General features: G+C 49.9%; 1 protein-coding gene across 3 annotated transcripts in view; it reads left to right on the top strand.

The window, feature by feature from the left end:
• Window positions 1-494: 494 nt before the first annotated feature.
• FNIP1 (folliculin interacting protein 1) overlaps window positions 495-12,285 on the top strand; it is a 60,317-nt gene continuing 48,526 nt past the window's right edge. For 2 of the 3 annotated variants that reach the window (XM_046900403.1, NM_001398212.1), the window contains exon 1: window positions 495-697. In XM_046900403.1, the coding sequence (XP_046756359.1) occupies window positions 609-697 (89 nt within the window). In that variant the 5' untranslated portion in view covers window positions 495-608. Of the gene's footprint in view, window positions 698-3,879; window positions 7,126-12,285 lie in introns of those variants that run through there. The other variant, XM_046900401.1, reaches the window with a different exon arrangement.

Raw genomic sequence — 12,285 nt, 5'->3', positions numbered from 1 at the left:
TTTCCAACCCCAGAGCTTGACCTATCCAAGGAAATCAGGCTGAGACCTGCCTCCACTTCCAAGGGAAAGTTTCCGAAGTGCTGAAGGTTGGATGTAAGGTGTGATTACTTCTCTGACATAGCAGCTGAGCACCGCCCGGGCTGCCCGTCCCCGACGTGTTCCGGAACATGGCGATGTGGCGCGGGGGGACGCGGGCAGCGGTACGGCGGGCTGAGGGTCCCTGAGGTGTTCCCAGCCGGGGCGGCTCCGCGAGCAGACGCTGAGCTCTCGGCCTCTCGTGGCCTCTCCCGGGCAGCAGGAGGAGCCCGGCCCCGCCCCGCCCCCCGCCGCCGAGCCCCGGCCCCTCTCGCCGTTCCCCACACGGGGGCTGCGGGCTCCGCTTCCCCCCACGCCCGGCCCACGTGGGGCCGCAGCCACTCAGCGGCCCACGCAGCGCCCCGCCGGGCCCGCCCCGCCGGCCCTCCCCTTCTGGCAGCGCCGAGTGACTAATTTTTGTCATATGACTGTGACACCGAATGGAGTCGGGCGGGCGGAACTAGCCGCGGCGCGGGGACGGCGCTGCGCGGAGCCCGGCGCTCGGCGGCGGGGGGCAGCGGCGGCTCCCCAAGATGCCGCCCACCCTGTTCCAGAAGCTCTTCAACAAGAAGCACGGCCTCACCTCCCCGGCCAGGGACGCGAGAGACGACTGCGTCTTCAGGTAAAGCGGCGCCGGGGCCGTCCTCCTCCCCCCGCCCCGAGCTCGGGCTCCCGCTCCGCCGGAGGGGCCGTGCAGGGCCGGGCGGCGCCCCTTCCCCGCGGCGCCTCCGCCATCCGCCGCCGGGCTCTCCTCAGGCGGCGCCGCGCTGCCCCTCGCGGCGGCCCCGGCCCGGCCGCCCTCCTCCTGCTCCCGGGGCGGCCCTGCGGGGCTCCCGGCGTTCCCTCGGGGGATGCTCGGGGCCGGAGGTGGGGGGGTGAGGGAGGCCGGCGCCATGCCGCTCGTCACGGGGCTGCGAGCCGGGAGGGAGCTACCTTAAAAACGTGCAGAAAAAGGAGGGGGAAACGCCAAGTCGGTGCCAAGAGAGGTGTAGGGTTACTGGTGAAATTTGTCACGATCTAACCGCAACGGCGCTGGGTCCGCAGTTACGGCAGCGGGGCCGAGGAGCGGCGGTGTGCGGGGAGCCCCGGGCCGGGGGAACCACCCGGAGCTCCGTTCGGGGCTGTCGTGTGGGAACGGCTCCGTTTGTGGCTGTAAAACCGAGCGCCCCGCACTGGGAAGCCACGCAGCCCCTCTTGGCTGGAGGGACAGAAGGTGGCCCTGCGAAGTAGTTTTAAAGTGCAAAGTTTGCAGCTTGAGCGTGGACCGAATGAGCCGCGATGGGAAAGTTGTGCGCTCCTCCCATCCGCTGCCCTGACAGCCCCACCGGGAAGGGGACACCTGAGTGCACGTGGGGACGCGATTCCTGCACACGCTGCTTTGGGTGTTTCGTGGTGCTTCTGCTGTAGCTGGAGCATCGCGGTGGTCACAGAGCATTGGTGGGTCCCTGGAGCCCTTGCGTGGTCAGCAGGCAGCTTGGGCAACACCTGAAGGCCGGTGCTGCAACTCATAGAGCCGCCTTCTGGAGATGCTGCTCCCACACCTCCTCTCTATTGGCTGTGGTAGTGGCTCCTTTAAAATGTGTATTTTAGGAGACGGTGCTTTTTAACGATGTCCGTATCATCTAATTCTCTAACTCACCTTATTTCTGAGGTCAGGCCCCTTGCTGGGGAAGGGACACCAGGGCTCGGCTGTGCCATTGCCACACCTTTCCCACCCTGATGAGACCTCTGGTAACGATGAGTTTGTACAGAGCCTGGCGGTCAGCTGAGCAGCTGCCATGCAGACCCCAGGCAGAAATAGGGGGGTCACAAAGCAAAAGCACTCTGCTGGGAGATGCCTCTTCTTCCTTCTTAATGCACAGCGTACCAAACTGGATGTGGATTTTGAAGATATGTCACACTGTCTTCTCTGCCCTCCTCCACTCACGTAGTGCTGCTTCACAGTGTCGTGGGAACCGTCAGGCAGCTGCTGGTAGATGTGCAGTTGTTCATTTGGTGCTGATGGCTGAGGTGTAGGATGGGGCTGTGCTTCCGAGAGCCAAGTGCTGTATTTTGATGCCCTGTAGACACGTTGCCTAATGGCTTCTTTTGCTTTCCAAGTGGGGATAAGTCTGGGGTTAATCCTCGCTACACATGGCCTTATTGGTTATGGGTGAAACTTATGGAGAATGCACAAAGTAAAGACTGTTATTTATCACAGCTGGGTTTTGGAGCCTGGAAACGAGTGCTCTGGGTTTTGGTCTGCTTCTGTGCTTCCAGTAGATATGAGGGCATCAGTCTCATTGCCTTCAGTGATACAAGTGTATCTTCATGTATTGGTGTTTTACTATTTGTTTATATTCTCAGTAATGAAATGTTTTCCAAGTATCCTGTATGCTGTTGCTGTTGATTGCCTTCACATTGGTCCTCTTACTGAGAAATTGTGTAGAAAAAACCTTTAAAATTATATAAATTCACTTAATATATTTAGGGGTTGATAAGGAGAGAGAAAAGCCCAGTTTCTATGGCGATGACATCCATATAGCAGATCATTTTAGAATGATTTTGATGTTTTTGGATTTATTTTGCTCTATGACCATATTCTGCTTTTCATTCAGGCTTGTTGTGAGCATTTACTAAGGTGTAAGTTCTACTGATCTGAGCTGACATTGTTTCAACAATAACAGAAATTACCTTTTCCTCTGAATGCTTTTCCTTACTACTTTTCTTTTCCCTGCCCAGAGTCCTTTTGTCTCGGGTGGGGATGTGACACGTTGAGGCTGAATGCAGCAGCACTTCAGAAGCGGGTGTGGAGAGGCTGCCCCTTCCAGGGAGGTGCCCAGTAAGTCAGCAGCTGCAAAGCATTTGCTGATGTCCCACTTTGTTCGGTTTTTCTTTCCCCTATATACAAGAAGCAGCCTCAGGATCCACTACATGTTGGTATTTTAACCCTTCAGCTCAACTGGGGACAGTCAGCAGAGCTGGTCCTCAGACTGGACTCTCCCTGTGCAGCCAGGTGTTAGCGAGAGCAAAAACATTCCATGCTTTAGTAGTAAAACATGTTTACAAGAAACACCTGCAAGTATTCCAGAGCAGAGACAACCCTCAAGCTCTAAGGTGTCGAGTACCAGCTGTCTGCTGCAAATAATACTCACGTGAGTGGATTTTCCCCAAGGGTAATTTCTGCTATTAATAGGATCCTTGGCCATGCTGTGCATCTGGTGGTGGCCTGCTGGTGGCTGGAGGCAGGGCAGGCTGAGCCGGGCCCTTGCCAGTCCTGTGCTCCTACCATCACCGGAGATGTGGCATTGCAGGTGTGTGTGGCTCTCTAGAATTACAGAATCAATGCATTCCTGTTGTAAAAATAGGAATTTGATTGCGTGCAAGTGTCTAAAGCATGTATGCATTTTAAATAGCTATTGAATGAAGCTGGTTACAAAATCTTCTCATCACCTTCTCAGTAAAATGGGAACAGTCATCTCACAAAAACTTCCTTCAGCCAGGGAGAAGCAGCCACAGGTTCTGCCCAGTATTGTATGCAAACAAAGTATTCCTCTGCATTTGTGCTGGGCTGCTGCAGTTATAAGTAGGATTTCCTTTTTGGCTTTTCAGCGGCACGCTTCAGTGCTTTGGAGAGAACCAGGCTCTGTAGGATGAGCCCAAAGCTCAGTGAATTGCTGTCAGCTCTCAGGCTTTATAACTTTGTTGTTATGTCACTTCTTAACTTGTTAAATATGTGCATGTATTTGCAATGGAGGGACTGTAGCAGAATTTTTGTGGCGTGAGATTACATCCATGGAGACAGCAGCTGGGGCATCAGCACTGTTACCTGCTGCAGGGGGAGGGGTGGGCCTTCAAACTGAGCTGCAGGACTGCGACTTTGGGTGGTTGGACTTGGGGAGAAACTTTCATTCCATCTCAGGTATGAGGTTGAAACGCTTGTTCTGTTTTATCTCTAGACATCCCTCCCACCTAGCTGGAGGGATTATTAATTAGGAGAGCTTTTTACACTGAAGCTCAATACAAGCTTGTCTTTTTTTTAAATCTAGAGAGCTCTAAAGAACCATCCCACCCCAAGGGGCATTCCACTCATGTTTGCAAACTCTGTTCTGCCCTTGTTAAAGCACCTGTTGTAGAGGTGCAGCTGTGTGGTAGTTGTTCAAGCCTGAAAGAACCCCTTCCGGTTTCGGGTCTTACTGACAGCACAAAGTATCATTGGGCACATTCTTTCTTTAGGGGCTTACTTTGGTTTTCTGGGTACATCTGAGGACAAGCACAGCTTTCCGAGTGGGAGGACACAGGAGTAAATAAATGCTCTTTTCCTTATACACAGAGAGGTCAATTTCCAGCCATTCTGGAACCGTGCTTTTTTGGGGTCTCTCTGTTACAGGCACTGTTCCTTTGCTGGGAGTGGTTTGCCAGGCTCCCAAGGCCTATGGCTGGCTGCAACGTAGTGTTTCCTGAAATACACCCAGGCAGGGATCCCCCATCAGCCCAAGCACTTTCTATTTCTCTGTGGTAGTGTCTTTTCGTATCCTGAGCTTTGTTTCCTTTTCATTTGATTTTTGCCAGCTGGATTCATTGGGAGAATTGCAATAAATCTTGAGCTGGAGATGGGTACTGTGACATGAGGATGCTTCATCAGCCAGTGCATCTGCAGTGCTCTTGTTCTTGATCAGTGCAAATGCTGTCCATCTTCTTACATCAACATAATTCATTGCTTCTTGAGCCAGGAGCTAATTTCTTCTAGCTTGAGCTTGAACTGAAAAGGGATCTGGAGGCATCTAACACCACATTATGGGGTGTTGCATGAGGGATTCTGGAGTGAGGTTAAGGAGGAATGTGACGTTTGGCTTCACATTCACCTTCCAGGTGAATTTTAACTGCAGAACTTCTTGGTAAGTATTCCCTTTGTTCCTGAAGGTGGGTATCACTGATAACAGGAATGCAGTGCATTGTCTGTTCCTCCTGTGCTGAGAGCAGGGGTAACCAGCAGAGACTGCTGCTCTGCTTTCCCTTTTTAAGCGTGGCTTTATTGGTTGCCTGAGGAATTCAGACCTGGCAGTATCGACACTGTGGTATCTTCAGACCCAAATTCAGAGAGAGGGCTTGAACAGTTGGATTGGTAAAGCTTCTGCCAGGCTCAGATGGCATTTACCTGCTGCGGCACACAGGGTGCCCCACTCCATCATGTCAGAGGGTTCTGTGTATCCATCCACAGCCTGATCCCAGGAGATCACACCTCTCAGCCAGCCACATTACCCTGCACAGTGAGCGGATTCCTTGCCCTAACAGCACCTCGTGAGGCTTCTTTGGGCTGTTCCACAGCAGCCAGTCTGGCCAGCATCTGTGATAAATGATACGCTGCTTCCTGATATTTGTTTGCTTCTGTAAGTGTTTCGCCAGTGGTTGTTAGATGGCTGGAGTTTTGCTGCCTCGAAGTCTTAACACCTTCAAAACCAGCCTTAGCTGGATGGATGCTGCAGAAGCTCTAACTTGGCATCGTTTCCAGGTATCTGGTGAATTTGAAAGGTTTTTGTCCCGTCATATTTAGGACTTCTCAAATCCTAAAACATCAGAAATGTTCTTGTGTTTGTATTAGGCCTATTTCTGCCCTTTAAGGCCCCTTAAGTTTTTATTTCTTAAATGCATAATTTCTGTAATATCTCTGGAAGAGTCTTCGGCTTTTTGGTTGTATTAATTTGCTTGAGTGCGACAAGCTTTTAACAAATGTTGGTTTCTGCTTAGATTTCTGTCTTGCCATGATGACTCTGGCCTGTATTTTGAAATATAACGCTGTTTTCCAAAGTGCTTCTTCTTGCCAAATTCTGTTCTGCATTTCCTGTCATCTGAGCTCTTGCATACCTTCCAGTGCTGGAAGTGGAGTTCTGTTGTGGAAGCAGAAGCTCACAGAGAACAGGATCTGTGAGCTGCTCTGGGCACAGGCAGAACTTTGATGGTTCTGGAAGCGATGCCTCACACTGAGGTGCCACAGCCCTGGAGGGGACCCAAGGTCAGGACTTGGCAGTGCGTCCATGGGCTGCCTGGCCTTGTCACTTCCATGCCCCGTGGTGGTGAGGGGTCTGCGGTCTGTGCTGCACTGCTTCTGGGCCTGCTCTGTTCCCCTTCCAGCTTCAGCTCCTTCCTCTAAAGCAGAAATGGTTCTGGGAGAGGCTGTGGGGTGTGAGTCCTGGGGTGCTGTCACCGCCGGGATCGCTGCTGGGCCTCCGTCATCTGAAGGGGGAAGAAAGACCGACTCACAGCTGACTCATAACTGAGAATGTGGCCTCACATGGTGCTCTGGAAGCTCTGCAGGACTGGTGGGGATCTCACCAGTTGCTGAGTGAATCCTTTGGTTCTGCTTTGAGCTTTCCTTGGCTCACCAGGCCTGCGGTTCTCCTGGATGGGCCTGATCCAACAGGGAGCGAGGTGTTCCTTGCTGCCTGCCCCAGATGGAGCCGGGGGAGCTGGGCCCCATCTGCACGGTGGGAGGCTTCTTGTCACAGTTCCTGTGCGTGCACGTTGAGTAAAAATGCTTCTTTACGTTTGCGGGAGCTTAGCTTTGGCAAATGTTGTCCAAAGGTGTTTCTGCAGACTTATAGGTGCTGTGTTTTCCATCCTTGAGATGAGGCTGCAGGGCCATGAGGAGGTGTCTGCACCAGTTCGGCCATTGAGAGGCCTTCCTACTCTCTGAAGCAATTCCCTCAGTTGCCTTCTGGGGACTGACAGTGCTTTTAGCTGACACTGGTTGCAGACCTTGCTCTCTGGGAGCCATCAACTCCTTTGGTTTCCCTTTGTGTGCTTTCAGAGGGGTTTATCCTTTCTGCATGCACACCTTGGACATAGCGTCTGCTGGTAGTGACAGCTTGGATGAGTTCAGGCTTCTGTTCTGGGATGATCTGCTGCAGTGTGACTTGGAGCCTGCTGTCGTGTTGGCTGAATGCAAGAGGTGACCACTCAAGAAGCGAGCTGCGTACATGCACAGGAACGCACACGGTGGTTTCATGCGCAGGGGCTGTGTTCTCTCCGATTGCTACATCTGGAGCAGAACGTCTGCAAGATCACATGTTGGTGAGTAACATTAGGAAACATGCAGAGCTCAGTTGCACTGCAAATGCACAGGATGACTGCATTTTATGTCTAAAAATACATGCCCCAATGCGTTCTGCTTTGGGAAGTGTGAACAGTTACTATGTAGTCTTTGTACCAAAAAGTATTTACTTATTTTTACAGCATTATGCTGTTGCTCGATGCCCAACCAAAGCTTTTTGTTGAGATAATTCTGCACGTTTGTGTAAGAAGTTCAACCTTTTTCTTTTCTGGAACCGATAGCTTCTGTAGATATCATTATTCAGAGTACAATGCTCTACAGAGAAACTTGTTTGAGCATGTGAACTGCAGCACAAAACACTACATGGGCTGCATATGGAATACTAACAGTGCATGCATATAGCATGTCCACGAGTACAGTGTTTTTTTCACTTCAGAATTGCTTTTGGACTGAAGTACCTGGAGTGCATGTGAAAGCTCTTTATTTTACAGTCTTACCTGATGCCTCTGTGGAGGCAGCCTGGGTAACCTCAGCAGTGGTTTTGACATGACATGAGTAAAATCCGTCACAGAAACAACTGTGTGTCTCTCAGTGTAGGCACTGTGTGTGCCCTGCTCACTGGTGGTGCTGATACACACCCAGCTCTGTGTGTTGTCCCTTTGGTCCGGCCAAGGCTTCAACAAAACGCAAAACGTAAACTTTCAGTTTGTGTGATGTATAACTGGAAAGAAAGAGGAGCCAAGCTGCAGTTGTCTGCCATCTGTTTTAGTTGATAAATGAAGAAACTCTGGGCTCGGTTCAGCCCTGACACTGAAGATTCTGGCATCGTGCCTGTTTGAGCTGGAGAGGTTCTTAGCCCAAATTCCTGCGTCCTTTTCCTCTTTCACAGCAAAGTGCCGTGTTTGGGCATGGCACAGAGAAGCAGCTGGTTTTGTTGGTTTTGTCCTAGCCTTGGGACCCACGGGAGAGCTGGCTTTATGCAGGGCTATCAAAGGAATAGCAAAGTCTCTGCAACAAACCCCCATTTCTCAGGCCTGCTGGGCATTCCTCCCTAGGAGAAAACAGGCCTCCAAAGACCGTGGGTCTAGTGCTTGGCTTGCTGTGATTTGGGTAACAGTGATGCAGAGAGGAGGGTGAGAAGGAAACACGTCTGAGCAGTTAGCTAACACATGAACGATCAGACCGGAGTGAGATCTTATTTTGGTGTATCACGTTGGCCCTGATGCCCCCCATGATGACCTACCTAGAAAATGTTCTTTCCATTTGGAGACTTCTGCAGAATGGTTTATTTAATCCTTTCTGTGAAATCTGATAGTGGAAATTGGTAGAAAAATGGTATTAGTTCAGGTGTGAGTGGAAAGCAGATAGAGACGATAAACTGTGTGTGGTTGTGCATGCAGGGAACATCAGCTGCAAATCATGGGGCGAGCGCTCTTTCCGTCCCAGAAGCTCATTCTCACTGAATGACATTATCTGAACATTGGGATCTGGGAGGGAATATTTGTGCCATAATTTTCTTGTTCCTACAGGAGAAATAATGGCATTACCCCTGAAAGACAGAGGCAAAGAAATGCATCCAGTGTTTTGCAGTGCTGACTGCCTTCCTGTGCTAAGGCAGCCCATGCTCCAACATAAAGCTGAAACAGTCAGACAGAAAAAGGTGGTTGGGTTTTTTTGGTGGTGGTTTTGTTGTTTTTTTTTTCAGTGCTTAAAGATATTTCAGTTGCTACGAGTTACTGGAAATTACTTTCTTGGTAGAAAAGGAAATAGTTGTACTGACAGCACGGAGGGTTAAGAAGCTGTGATAACAGGCGTGCTGGGTAACTGTGTGCGCGTTCTGTCACACGAGGGACACTCATCATGAACTGATGTCTTCTTTTTCTCCAAAGCAGATGTAATTGAAAATGATAATGATAAAATAAGTTCATGAAAGGCAGTTGTTGTCATCCCATCAGGGACAGAAAAGTCAGAGGCGAAAATGTGCAGGAATACGGAGTTTGTTTGTCAAGAGGTTGTTTCTATTTACAGTTTTCAAAAGGAGAAACAAATTGAAATTGCAGCAAACACAAAATGACCCATTCCTATAATGCACTGAGTGTGCTCAGCTTTGGCATGTCTCTGTGAGGTGCAGAGTCTTTTGGTGGCACAGCCTTCTGCTTGTCAAAAGGAAGATCCAAGCTGGAAGAATTGCTCCTAGAGAGCAGGGAGGTACCTGTGTGTATGTGCAGCTGCTGTGCTTCGGTGTGTCTATTTTACTGGGTGATGTTCTCACTGATGTTATCTCTTGTCCTGTTGTTTGGTCCTCTGCTTTGGAAATGAGTCTTCACACATGCAGAGGAATAAGAGAGTTAAAGTTCAGTTCTCTTTCTCTTCCATTTTTCATTTTTCTTTTGTCCTGTGCTGCCTCTGCTCCCTGCCTGTTCCCCCTGGGTGCTGCCCCATCCCCTATCACTCTGCCACCAGCAGCAGGGTGCATCCTGTTTGGGTCACTGCTGCCATTCCAAATGACACGCACTAGCATGAGGAGGGAGAAGAGAAAGGAAGAGCCAAGAGAGCAATTGCTGTGCCAACAGCTCCTTTGGAGGGGGGGGAAAAAAAAAAAAAGGCAATGACCCAGTCTGAACCGTCCTGGTGGCACTGACAGCTATTGCTGCCCAGCACGTGACCTTCCTTTCCTGTTGATGCAGCAGAATAAATAGCTTCACATGGTGCTGTTACTGGCTTGCAGCGGGGTGCCCGCTGTGCTACGTTTCTTCTAGTTCCCACATCTTACACATGCTCATGTGGACAGCCTGAATACAGAGAAAAAGGACGAGACAAGGAAATGATTTTGAGTGGGAGAGCGAAGTGATTGTGCCACACCAGAGGAACAAGAAAGAGTAATAGCTGGGCTTTGATCATGGTAGGCTGTGGGGTGTGAGCTGCAGAAGATGCAGGTGCTGGTGCTGAGTTGGAGCTCATCGAGCTGCAAGTGCCTGGGCAGTCCCTGAGGAGAGCTGGGGTGCTGCAGCCACATCTGGCCAGCTGTGTGGTGCTGCATCGGGGTCCTGCATTCACATCTGGCCAGCTGTGCTGCCTGCAAGTGCCTGGTGTTCTGCTCTAAGGCACTGCTGCTGCCAGAAAGGGGCTTCCTGAATGTACACTCAGCATACACCTTGATAAAGTACAACCTCTCCCTGCGGAACAATGCAGGTTTTGTCAGGTGTTTCTGTTGACCCTGAGCTGGCTTGAGTGTGTGCTCCAGCAGGATCCCGTGATAAGGAAGGTGTGCGTTTGGGCTGGGTTTCAGTGCTGATAGCCAGGAGAGCACGTGGGTCTAAACCTGCAGTTTCTTTATCACAAACCAAGATTTAAGAGTAAGGAAAGCTAGGTGTATGTGCAGGGGCTGCTTCCTAAAGGTGCTTGGAGATTGCATGGATCTGTCAAGTGGAATTTTCAATAAGGCTTGGCCAGTCCAGCTGTTCTGCAGTAGAAAAGCCCCTCAGAGGCACAGTTATGTGTTGAAGGGCTTTAAATACCTCAGAGTTCTTTCCCCATCAGAGCCTATTAAAAACATCACTTCAGACACCCTTTCTTGTGAAGAAATACAGAATGGGTATAACTAATAATGAAAGTACTGCTGGCATGTGCATAATTGCTAAATAGGACGCACACCACCCAGCTTTAAAATCATTCTGTGAGATCAATTCCAGACATGGTTCGTTTTGTTTGGAGGTTGGCAGCTCAGCTGACTGATGTTGGATATCAGTCTTGCCTCAGGTGTGTCGGGTTTACTTAGTTTTTAAAGTTCTTGTCACAGGGTATCTTTCCAAGTCCATTTATTTCTGTTCTTTTCAATGTTGTAGATGTGTTCTATGAGTAGTCTTTCACTGCAGTGTCGTGCGTGGTGTAATTAGAAGTTGAAGGCAGTGAGCACCAACGCAGTGCTGTTCCCAGGTCTCGCGATGGTTACAGCACTCTCCTGTGCTCTCTGTTGGACTCTTCGTTCACCTCAACCAACTGCAAGGATCACATGTGGGAGACAAAAGATCCGCTGAATGCCTTTCAAAAGTGCGTTGGAACAACAGCGTGATTCCTTCAGACATGTTGTGCAAAGCCCATCCTGGCCGTGCTCCGCTCTTGCTCAGCATGTTTGACATTCAGGTCTATTTTTGTATAGTACTGACCTGAAGAGGCTGGATCTGGATTAGATTTGGATTAGGGTTTGGGATAAATAGCACTGGAATCTCATGTGAATTTTTCTTTTGCAATTTTTGTTCTAAAAGAACCTCCCGAGTTAAAAACTTGTTGTCTGCTTGTCGTGAACATCAAACCTTGTACCTGTTTTGAATGAATGTTGTCTAAAATAGAATGAAAGTGGTTTTATGTATGTGATCTACCTTCCCTAAATACTTCATTCCCTTGCTTTGAAGGATTTATTTTTGTAACTTTTATTTTTAGCTGAACAGGGGATCCCACATGGGTCAGTGTTTCTGTAGCTGCTGTGTTCCTCCTGAATGGCCAGTATCTGACAAGGCAGGTGTACCTGCACAGCCCTGAGCTGCTCCCTCCTCCTGGTGTGCTACACACTGCAATTCCCCTTTCTTTCTTTCTTTCTTTTCTTTAAAAATTGCAGGGCAATGGCCATTTCTATACTGTCTTTTCCATTCCTGGTGTTCCTAAAAGCTGACAACTTTGAGCAAGGAGTGAAACCTAGAAAAGAGAAAGAACACCAGAAAAGCAGAGTGCACAATTGTGCACCTGGTGACAGACCTGCAGAGGACTTGGAGCTCAGGTGCTGCTCAGTGACTGAGCAGCAGCTTCAGAACCAGAGGGAGTGCGGCTGGCTGGCAGTAGAACACACGTGGGATTGCTCTCCTGTCCAGGGAGCCGAGGCCTCCTGTGCTCGTGCACGTAGGGCAGGAGCTGGGCTGGTCTTCTTCTGGCAGGGCATATTATTTTACTAACACTAATGAAGTTGTATGACTGCATGGCTTGCTCAAGCATCTGCTTTTTATTTGTCCTCGTGTCCTTATGAGTTACATAAAAGTGAAGCCAGGCAGTGCCTTTAGTGCCTGCTCTATATAGATCTACCTGAAATAGTTTCAGGTCACCTTTGCACGCTTAATTTGGAAAACAATTGAGCAGCATGACTCCTGCCTCGAGAATTGAGTAGTCAGGCTCCTCAGCAACTCACAGCT

This window comes from Gallus gallus, chromosome 13, assembly GCF_016699485.2.
Source record: "Gallus gallus isolate bGalGal1 chromosome 13, bGalGal1.mat.broiler.GRCg7b, whole genome shotgun sequence".
NCBI classification, from domain to species: domain Eukaryota; kingdom Metazoa; phylum Chordata; class Aves; order Galliformes; family Phasianidae; genus Gallus; species Gallus gallus.
This window is presented reverse-complemented; position numbering and strand designations above follow the sequence as displayed.